At 38.5% G+C, this 12,025-nt stretch overlaps 1 protein-coding gene across 1 annotated transcript in view; it reads left to right on the forward strand.

Annotated features, from left to right (window-relative positions):
• Positions 1–12,025, forward strand: part of CCDC7 (coiled-coil domain containing 7) — a 224,827-nt gene that overhangs the window by 127,973 nt on the left and 84,829 nt on the right. Inside the window, exon 11 of the mRNA XM_036453963.2 lies at positions 1–26. This exon is cut by the window's left edge and continues 64 nt beyond it. Coding sequence (XP_036309856.1) covers positions 1–26 — 26 coding nt within the window. The remainder of the gene's footprint in view (positions 27–12,025) is intronic.

The raw sequence follows: 12,025 nt of genomic DNA on the forward strand, positions 1-12,025 counted from the left end.
AACTACAAAAGTTGAAGATTATAGAGGTTAGTTAAATTTTAGTGAATGAAAATGGAATACAATATCAAAAAAGTTTTATTATATTAAAAAGGAATAAATATATATTTAAATACTTTATTATACATTTTCAATATTTATAATTGGTAACATCTATATTTTAAAACTTAAAAATGCTATACTTAAATTATATTATTTATGAAAACCAAAAGAATGCTACGAAAACAGGCTAAATTTTAAACATTCTGAAAGACATTTCTAGGCCAAATATTTACCTTTGTTTAAAATACCAATCAATTAAGGTTTTCCAATACATCTTAAATGCATCTTACTGTATTCTTTGGATTTATTTAATGTGTGTCCCAGTTCATTATAACAAATAGAACAGAAATATTCACCATAAAATTTGTTTACTAATTTTTTTTCCACTTTGCAATTTTTATGAAGCTTATAAATTTCAAAATGTAGACAATAAAGTCAAATGGACTAAAAGCAAATTTTTACTAGCCTCTTAAAACCATAAGATGTATGTTTTAACAGAAAATCAACAAAATTGAAGTAAAATACTCTTTCTTAACTGTACTAATGGTGGTTACCACATAATTTTTCCTTACTAGATGATGAAGCAGAAGTAGTATTAGGAGATTTTCTATTAATCAGTTAGAGAAGTAGTGATCCTACACAGATGTCAAATATAAGTTCAGAGTTGTCAAACACATCCAATTAGGAATAGTTCCAGTTAGGTATCGTTCCAACTAGGAATAGAAAATTAATTAATTAAATAAAAATAAAGTAGTAAATTATTATTCTAATGTATAAAAACCCTGTGTTGAAATGACCAATAACAACCTAGGCTGGACCAACCAGAAGTCAGTCCAGTAGTCAGTGCTGGGTTGTGCTGACTGCTTCCTTTGAAGATGTGGTGCCCCAGCACTGACTACTTAGGGGACTGTGAATCAGGGCAAGAGAGAGGCCTGAAGAGAGAAGCAGGGACTGATCGATTGCCTCTGTGGCAGCTGTTGGTCAGCACTTGTGTATTTCTTTTTCTTCCAGTCTGACCAGCATCTGGGCCTCCATTTCTCTCCAGACCTCTACCAGGACTGCTGACCAGCCCTGCCTTTCGGATCAGGCCCTGTTGATAGGCACAGAGACACTGACTGGCATAGAAACTAACCAATCAGAATCAAATCTAGGTGATGTGCTTAGGATGCAGAGCTTTTGACACTGACTGGCATATAAACTGACCAATTAGAACCTAATCTGGATGAAGTGTGAGGAGCCAATGGCTGCCTAGAAGGAGGAGCTTTTGATGCTGACTGGCATAGAAACTGACCAATCAGAATCAAATTGGCTGGCAGAGGAGCGCAGTTGGGGGCAAGATCAGGCTGGCAGGGGAAGGCAGTTGAGGGGAACCAGGCCAGTAGGGGAGGGCAGTTGGGGGTGAGATCAGGCTGGCATGGGAGGGCAATTGGGGACAAGATCAGGCTGGCAGGGGAGGGCAGTTTGGGGAAACCAGGCTGGCAGGGGAGGGCAGTAGGGGGTGACCAGGCCAGCAGGGGAGGACAGGTTGGGGAAAAATCAGGCCAGTATAGGAAGGCAGTTGAGGGCAAGGTCAGGCCAGCAGGGAAGGGAATTTGGGGGTGAGATCAGGCCAGCAGGGTAGGGCAGTTGAGGGTGATATCAGACCTTCGGGGTAGGACAGTTAGGAGTGAGATCAGGCAGGCAGAGGCAGTTAGGGGTGATCAGGCCAGCAGGCAGGTGAGCAGTTACGACCCAGTGGTCCCAGATTGTGAGAAGGATGGCCTATGGGATCGGGCCTAAACTAGCAGTCAAACATCCCCCAAGGGGTCCCTATTAGGGTACAGGCTGGGCTTAGCGACCACAAATTTTGTGCACCAGGCCACTAGTATTTAATAATTGAGTAGTGAAGTAGCACCTCAGGAAATCACCTGTTAAGAGCAGTATAAGCCAGTATACTGGCCAGTATAAGCCAGTATAAACATTTTGCAACATTTAACCATGCACCATTACATCCACATTAAAAAAACCCCAAAACTTTAGAGTGGGTTTCTGTTCAAGATGGCAGTGTAGGTAAACACTGTGCTCACCTCCTCGCACAACCACAAAAGTATAAAACAACCATCATTCAAAACTGTCTGAAGTTCAGCTGAACAGAATTACTTATAACTAAGGATATAGAGAGGAGGCCTCATATTTATTAGTAGGAGGGGTTAAGATGTGGAATGGTCTGGTCTCACACTCACATGTATGAGTTACAAATCAGGAGGGATATCTCATATGTGGAGGTCTTCCCTGAAGAGGGAAGGGTCCCAATGCTGGGAAAAGAAGTCCCCATAAATTCTGGCTGTGAAGACTAGTGGGGACTGTGGCTGAGTGAGACAGGAAGCTGCTTGAGTCCCAGTGTTCCTCCTAATGTTAGGGCCTGCACACGGACTTACTTGGATTCACTCACTCTGAACTCCAACACTATAAGAGCAACTTAAAAAGCACCAGGAATATATTGGGAGGAACTGAATTGACTATCAAGGGCTGGAGGGGTAGCATTTTCTCAGAAGTGCTGACAGAAATCATTATTCCTTTCCTAAGTCCTCCCCACACAGAGTTGGCAGACAAATGCCATATTTGAATCTCTATCAATCTGCTCTTAACAGGTGATTTCCTGAGGTGCTACTTCACTCAATTTTCAGGCCTACACAAGCTGCTTTTCCATTCAAATGGCATTTCTGGGCTCATGATGTGGACTTTTTAAAAATATGTCAAGTAACATCTCATCTTTGATGCCCTAGACTGCTTGCTAAGAAGTCCTTAGGCCCAGCAAGAAATGCTAAAGGGTCTGCTATAAAAATAAAAAAGAAATAGGAAATGAAGGAGGAACACAGGGGTATAGAATAAAAATGGTGACAAATAAGTATCTTTCAATAATAACTTTAAATGTAAATGGATTAAATGCCCCAATAAAAAGATGGAGAGTAATTGATTGGATAAGAAAACAAGACCCGTATATCTGCTGTCTACAAGAAACTCACTTCAGAAAAAAATGTGCACACAGACTGAGAGTAAAGGGATGGAAAAAGGTTTTCCAGGCAAATAGAAATGAAAAAAAGCTAGGGTAACAATACTTACATCTGACAAATTAGATCTCAAAGTGAAGGACATAACAAGAGATAACAAAGGCTAATTCATAACACTAAAGGGAGAAATCCAATAAGAAGAAATAACCCTGGTAAACATATATGCACCCAATACAGGAGCACACAAATACATAAAACAACAACAACAACAAAACAACAAAAAAATGCTGGAGGAAATTAAGGGAGAGATTAATAGCAATACAATCATAATAGGAGATTTTAATACCCCACTGCTACCTTTGGACAAATCATTTAAAAAATCAGCAAAGAAACATTAATCCTAAATGACTCACTAGACCATATGGAATTAATCGACATCTTCGGAACATTTCACCCCAAAGCCACAGAATATACATTCTTCTCAAGTGCACATGGGTTATTTTCAAAGATAAACCACATATTGGGACATAGGAAAAGTCCCTTCAAATTCAAGAAGATAAAAATCATTTCAAGCATCTTCTCAGATCATAGTGGCATAAAACTGGAAAGCAACTACAATAAAAATTACCCTAAGAAATCAAATATATGGAGACTAAACAGCATGCTGTTAAACAAGGACTGGGTTACCAGAGAAATCAAGGAAGAAATTAAAAACATCCTGGCAACAAATGACAATGAAAACACAACAATCCAAAATCTATGGGACACAGCAAAAGCACTTCTGAGAGAGAAGTTCATTTCCCTACAAGCCTATTGCAAAAAACTAGAAAAAATGGTAACAAATGATCTAACTCTACAACTCAAAGAGTTACAAAAAGAACAACAAGAAAAGCCCAGTGTCAGCAGAAGGAAGGTAATAATAAAAATCAGATCAGATATAAAAGATATAGAGAACAAAGAAACAATACAAAAGATCAACAAAACCAAGAGCTGGTTCTTTGAAAGGATAAACAAGATTGATGAACCTCTAGCCAGGCTCACCAAGAAACAGAGTACACAAATAAACAAAATCAGAAATGAAAGAGGTGAAATAACAACAGACCCCTCCGAAATACAAAGGATTGTTACAGAATACTAAGAACAATTCTATTCCAACAAACTGGACAACCTGGAAGAAAATGACATATTCCTAGAAAAATATAACCTTCCAAAACTCAATCAGAAAGAATCTAAAAATCAAAATAGACCAGTGACTTGGGAAGAAATTGAAGCAGTCATCAAAAAGCGTCCAGTAAACAAAAGCCCATTGCCAGATGGCGTCACAGGAGAGTTTTACCAAACTTTCAAGGAATACCTAAAACCTATCCTCCTCAGACTATTCCAAAATATTCAAGAGGAAGGGACACTTCCAAACTCCTTCTATGAAGCCAGCATCACCCTAATACCAAAAGCAGATAAAGACAACACAATGAAAGAGAATTGCAGGCAAATATTCCTCATGAACATAGATGCCAAAATCCTCAACAAAATCTTAGCAAATCGGCTCCAGCAGAACATCAGAAAGATCATACACCATGACCAAGTAGAATTTATTTCAAGAATGCAAGGATGGTACAATATCCACAAATCAGTAAAAGTGATACATCACATAAACAAATTGAGAGATAAAAATCATGTAGTCATATCAATTGACACAGAAAAGGCATTTGATAAAATCTAACACCCTTTCCTGATAAAAACTCTCAACAAGGTGGGAATAGAAGGATCATACCTCTGTAAAAGCTATATATGATAAACCCACAGCAAACATCATACTCAATGGGCAAAAACTAAAACTGTTCCCTCTAAGAGCAGGAACAAGACAGGGATGCTCACTCTCACCACTCCTGTTTGACATATCGATAGTACTGGAAGTACTAGCCATTGCAATTAGATAAGAAGAGAAAATAAAAGGCATCCAAGTTGGAAAAGAAGAAGTAAAATTGTCCTTATTTGCAGGTGACATGATATTGTCATAAAAATCCCAAAGAACTCCATAAAAAAACTAATAGGTTTAATAAATGAATTTGGCAATGTAGCAGGATACAAAATCAATGCTAAGAAATCTATGGCATTTCTATACGCCAACTGTGAACTTACAGAAACAGAGACTAAAAAAGCAATCCCATTTACCATTGCACCAAAAAACCTAAGATACCTAGGAATAAACTCAACTAAGGAGGTAAAAGACTTATATACAGAAAACACACAACACTGAAAAAATAGAGAAAGATATAAACAGATGAAAGACATATCATGCTCATGGATTGGTAGAATCAACATCATCAAAATGTCTATACTTCCCAAAGCAATTTATAGATTCAATGCACTCCCCATTAAAATACCAATGGCATATTTCACTGACCTAGAAAGAACTCTCCAAAAACTCATCTGGAAAATAAAAGACCCCAAATAGCCACAGCAATCCTGAGAAAGAAGAATAAAGTAGGAGGGATCTCAATACCAGATTTCAAACTGTATTACAAGGCCACTGTTCTCAAAATAGCCTGGTACTGGCAAAAGAACATACATACAGATCAGTGGAATAGAATAGAAAATCCAGATATCAACCCAAGTCACTATGCTCAATTAATATTTGACAAAAGAGGCACGAACATACAATGGAGTCAAGACAGTCTCTTCAGTAAATGATGTTGGGAAAATTTGACAGATACAAGCTAAAGAATGAAACTAGATCACCAACTTACACCATACACAAAAATAAACTCAAAATGGATACAGGACTTAAATATAAGACAGGAAACCATGAAAATACTAGAGGCATCTACAGGTAGCAAAATCTCTGACATATGTCAAAAAGTACTTCTTCACTGATATAGCCCATAGAACAGTGGAAGCTAAAGAGAAAATAAACAAATGAGACTACATCAAAATAAAAAGCTTTTTTACAGCAAAAGAAACCATCAACAAAACAACAAGAAACCCCACTGTATGGAAGAACATATTTGCAAATGTTAACATTGATAAAGGTTTAATCTCCAACATCTACAGACAGCTTATACAACTTAATAAAAGGAAGATAAAAGATCCAATTAAAAAATGGGCAATGGACCTAAATAGAATGCTTTCCAAAGAAGACAGAAGGAAGGCCAAGAGGCACATGAAAACATGCTCAAAGTCACTAATTATCCGAGAGATGCAAATTCAATCGACAGTGTGGTACCATCTTACACCTGTCAGAATGGCTATCATCAACAAATCAGCAAACGACAAGCGTTGGTGAGGTTGCAGATAAAAAGGAACCTTATTGCATTGCTGGTGGGAATGCAGACTGGTACAACCACTGTAGAAAACAGTATGGAGCTTCCTCAAAAAACTGAAAATGGAACTCCCATTTGACCCAATATTCCCTTTCCTAGGAATATATCCCAAGAAACTACAAACACCATTCAGAAAGGATATATGCACCCCTATGTTCACAGCAGCACAATTTACAATAGCTAGGATTTGGAAACAGCCTAGGTGCCCATCAGCAGATGATTGGATCCAAAAACTATGGTACATCTGCACAATGGAATACTATGATGCCATAAAAAGGAATTCTTATCATTTGCATCCACCTGGATGGAATTGAAGAACATCATCCTGAGTGAAATAAGCTAGTCCATGAAAGAGAAACTCCACATGACATCACTCATTTATGGATAATAAAGAACATTATAAACTGATGAAGCAAAAGATAGATATAGAGACAGTAAAGCAACAAGCAGACTGTCAAATTACAGCGGGGAGATTGGGGAGATATGGAGTAAATAAGAGATCAACAGAAGGAGTTGTATACATGCATATAAGTATAACAATGGACACAAAACTCTGGGGAAGGAGAGCATGTATGAGAGTGAGGGGGGGCGGACAATGGTAAGATATGTGCACATATAATAATTAAAAAAAAAAGAAAGAAATCCTAGGCCCAGCACTAGCTACAGCTGGCCTTGGTTTGCAGTTTGTCCTCTCCTGGGGCACCCCAAACCCAGAAAAACTAGCATCCACATGCAGATCACTTTGCAACTCATGCATAGTGGCCCCGGATAGGGCACAGGTGGTGGTTGACTTTGCCTTTATTTCTACAGAAGCCCCTGTGTCATCACACCTTGCAGAGAGCTTCAGACTTCAATAAAGCACCACCAAACCACTCCCACAAGCAACACAGTTAAGGGACAGATTCAATGAGCACTATAGCCCTGCTGAAGCCAGTTCTGCTCTGTGGGGTCAGCCCTAGAACAGCATATTCTCCATGGTCATTATGGCCAGTTCTTGCTGCCAATTGGACTGGATATAGATCCCTCCAATAATGTACCATTAACAATCAAGGCTTAATCACAATAGGAGGGTGCGCACAGCCCATACAAGGTGAAGGGTATGTACCTCAAGTTCCCAGGTAAATGAATGGGGAGGCTGTGACACTATGCCCTATAGAAAACCTATTATATTAAGCAACTCTAACAAGACCAGGAGATATAGCAGCTCTACCTAATACATAGAAACATGGGGAAAGCCAAGCCAAATGACTTGAACAAGAAACATTCCAATTGGGAAAAAATAAAGACCAAAACTCCAGAAAAAGAACAAAACAAAATGGAGTCTTGCATCTGATAGAACAGGTATTCTATCAGATGCAGAGTTCAAAACACTCATTATAAGGATACTCAATTATCTCAGTAAGAACTTCAACAAAGAGATAGGGAAATATACCAAGGAGATAAAAAACATAGAAAAGCACCAGTAGAAATGAAGAAATGAAGAGTACTGAGAATCAGTAGTAGAGTAGATGAAGCAGAGAACACTGCATAAGAACAACAACAAAAGGAATAAAAAAAGAGGTTAGTTTAATGAGCTTCTTGGATAACTTCACACAATCATTAAAATCTGAAGGTGAAGTAAAGAGCTTCCCAGACAAGTTGAAAGCTAAAACAGTTTATTACCACCACACCAGTATGATAAAAAAAAAAAAAAAAGTTAAATGGTTTTCTTTTAGAAAAGGGAAGGAAAAAAAAGAGGAACATAGTTAGAAAGAATAAAATGGTAATAAGTATATACCTATCAATAGTCACTTTAAATGAAAATGGGTTAAATGCTCCAGTCAAAAGAGACTTATAGGGCTGAATCGATAACAAAATAAGACCCTTACATATGATGTCTATGAGAGACTTCAGATTGAAAGACACATACAGATGAAAATTAAAGGGATGGAAAAATATTTCATAAAAATGAAAACCAACAATGACAGCAACAACAAAAAATACAAACAAACAGAAAGCTGAGGTAGCAATACGTATACCAGACAAAGTAAACTTTAAAACAGAGGCATAACAAGATATGCAGAAAGGCTCATCAATTCCACTTCTGGGTATTTATCTGAAGAAACCCCAAATATTAAATTGAAAGGACAAATACATATATTTGTTCATTGCAGCTATATTTACAGTAGCCAAGATATGGAAGAAACCTAATTGTTGATGAATAGATGAATAGATAAAAACGTGATGCATACATACAATGGAAATATGACTCAGCCATAAAAATATCTCACCATCTCTAACAACAAAGGGTATTGTGGTGAGTGAAATAATTCAGATAGAAAAAGACAAAGGCCAGATCATTTCACTTATATGTGCAATCTAAAAAACAAAATAAATTACCAAGTAAAACAGAAACAGACTCATAGATATAGAGAGTATTTTTATGGTTTCCAGATGGGAGGAGGTTTGAGGGACAGGTGAAAAAGGTGAAGGGATTAAGAAGTACAAATGGGTAGTTGCAGAATAGTCATGGGGATATAAAGTACAGCATAGGGATATAGTCAATAATATTGTAGTATCTATGTATGATGTCAAGTGGATTAACTAGATTTATCAGGGTGATTACTTAGTAAGTTATATAGTTGTCTAATTACTGGGTTGTTTCACTGAAACTAATCTAATATTGTATGTCAACTGTAATTGAAAATTTAAAAAATTAAAAAAAAATTGTGGGGCTTCTTAGATAACTCAAAGGTGTTGCAGCAGTTTCTGGTTTGCTTTCTTGTATTACTTCTGTAGGTTTTCTGTGTGGAAACATAAAGAAGTATAGAAACAGGAAGGAAAAATATGGAAGGATCATGTCTACATGTATAGTAGTAATATTATATCCAAATATATCTCTGAACATTGGAGTGCATTTATTCTTTTCAATTCATGTTTTGGGTTTTCTTAGGATATATTCCTAGAAGTGGCAGTTTCATTTTTATTTTTTTAAAAGGAAATTACATACTGTTTTTCATGGTGGCTGCATTAATTTGCATTCCCACCAGAAGTATACTAGGGTTCCCTTTTCTCTAAATCCTTGCCAGCACTTGTCATTTGTTGGTGTGTTGATGGTAGCTGACAGGTATAAGGTATAGCTCATTGTAGTTTTAATAAGCTTTTCTCTTGTGATTAGTAATGTTGAACACCTTTTCATATGTCTCTTGAACATCTGTATGCTCACTTTAGAGAAGTGTCTTTACAGGTCCTTTTTCCTTTTTTTAATTGGATTGTGTCTTTCTTTTATTAAGTTTCAGGAATTCCTTATATACAATTTACAATAGCTAATATCTGGAAACAACCCAAGTGCCCATCAGTAGATGAGTGGATAAAAAAGCTCTAATACATTTCAGAGAGGAAGGGAGAGGAGGACAGAGAGAAGAAACTATGTTGCTGTAAAAAGAATGATCTCTTATCTGTTGAGACAGCATAGAGAAACCTGGAGAGTATTATGCTAAGTGAAATAATCATTCAGAGGAAGATAAGTATCACATGGTCTCACTCATATGTGGAATCTAATAAATAAACCGATGAACAAAATAGATCCATAAGACATAAAAGCCTGAAACAGACTGACAAATCTCAGAGGGAAGGCAGGGGTGGGTGAGTGGGGAGAGATTAACTAGGGAATTTATAGGCATATATGCAAAGCCCTTGGATACAAACAATAGCTTAATTTGATCTCTTTTAATAATTTTATTTTTGTAGACAACCAATTTTTTAAAAGATATATTTTTATTAATTTCAGAGGGTAAGGCAGAGGGGGACAGAGAAAAGAAACATCTATACTAATAAAAGTAATATGCTAATTAGAGCGGACATCTTCTGGACAAAGGCATGGCTGCTGCTGTGAGGGCCAGACCCAGGCTTAGTCCTACAATGGCAGCAGTAGTGGGGTAATTGGGGCAGTGATTTCCCCTGATCTGCTAGGTTGCCTCCCACAGAGGGAGGCCAAACTGCGGCCTATGCTGGTGCAGAGGCAAAGACAGTTAGGGTTGATCAGGCTGGCAGGGGGAGTGGGACAAGGTAGGGGCGATCAGGCTGGCAGGGGAGCAAGGTAGGAGCAATCAGTGTGGCAGGCAGAGGCAGTTAGGTGCAATCAGGCAGGCTGGCAGGTATGGGGTTAGGAGCCAGCAGTCCTGGATTGCTAGAGGGATCCCAGATTGGAGAGGGTGCAGGCCAGGCTGAGAGACATCTCCCACCCCAAGGTGCACAAATTCATACAACAAGCCTCTAGTCAATGATAAGAGAGAATCATTGATTGGTTGCTTCCTGCATATCCCACACTGAGAATTGAGCCTGCAGCCCAGGCTTGTGCCCTGATAGAATCAACCATGACCTCCTGGTTCATAGTTTGATACTCAACCACTGAGCCATGCTGGCTGACAAACAATTTTAATAATCAAAAGCCACAATTGACTTCTAGCCTTGTCTACCAAATGGTAATCAGTAGTTTCCTGTGTCCGTTAAGGGTTTTATTATTATTACTAAAGGCCCAGTGTACGAAATTCATGCCCTGGCGGGAAGGTCTCTCAGCCCAGTCTGTGCCCTCTCATAGTCTGGACCCCTCGCCCCTTACCACCTGCCTGCTCACTGCTCCTTAGCATAGCCACAGAGGCAAAAGAAGCTCTTACCTCTGCTACTGTGCTCACCAGCCATGAGCTTGACTTCTGGTTGAGCAGCACTCCCCCTATGGGAGTGCACTGATCACTAGAGGGCAGCTCCTGCATTGAGCGTCTGCCCCCTGGTGGTCAGAGTGCATCATAGAAACCGGTCGTTTTTGTTGTCTGCCATAATGGTTGCTTAGGCTTTTATTACATAGACCATTGATTTTTTTGTAAGTAGGAGAAACTAACTCTCACTATCTAAAGCAAGAAATTTTTTGGATGGGTAACTCAAAGAATTGAAGGAAAATTGAACAACATGTTTGGTGAGGGATAGACCCACAGCAGTTTTTGGAGTCAAAGTAATAGAAGTTTACAAACAGCCATCACATCTGTCATTTTAGGGAATTTTTAGAGAGGGAGCTTATGGCTATTGCTCCATTTCCCATCCTCTGCCAACCTGCCAACCTCATCCCTTTGTTTAATGGTTTTGGAATTTCTCACCTCCATAATAGACAATTCTTAGGTGACTATAGCTTTCTTTTTTTTTTTTTTTAATATATTTTATTGATTTTGTACAGAGAGGAAGGGAGAGAGATAGAGAGTTAGAAACATCGATGAGAGAGAGTCATCGATCAGTTGCCTCTTGCACACCCCCTACTGGGGATATGCCCGCAACCAAGGTACATGCCCTTGACTGGAATCGAACCCGGGTCCCTTCAGTCCCCAGTCGACGCTCTATCCATTGAGCTAAACCGGTCCCGGCTGATTATATCTTTCTGACCTTGCTTGGGTCAAATGTCAGCTGGACAATTTGAGATGAGGGAGGGGCAGAATCCTCCTAAAATGTGGTGCTGTTTCTTAACACAAGGTTAAAAGAATACTGGGCACAAATACCTGGTATTTATTGTACTTGGTAAAGTTTCTCTAATTACTATCTTATCTTTTATTCCAAGTATCAACAAACCTTTACTCTGAAGGGCTAGATGACTATTTATGTTTTTAGGCCACACCATCTCTATTGCATCTACTCAGATCTGCATCTATAGTA

Source organism: Pipistrellus kuhlii, unplaced genomic scaffold, assembly GCF_014108245.1.
Source record: "Pipistrellus kuhlii isolate mPipKuh1 unplaced genomic scaffold, mPipKuh1.p scaffold_m20_p_1, whole genome shotgun sequence".
Lineage (NCBI taxonomy): Eukaryota > Metazoa > Chordata > Mammalia > Chiroptera > Vespertilionidae > Pipistrellus > Pipistrellus kuhlii.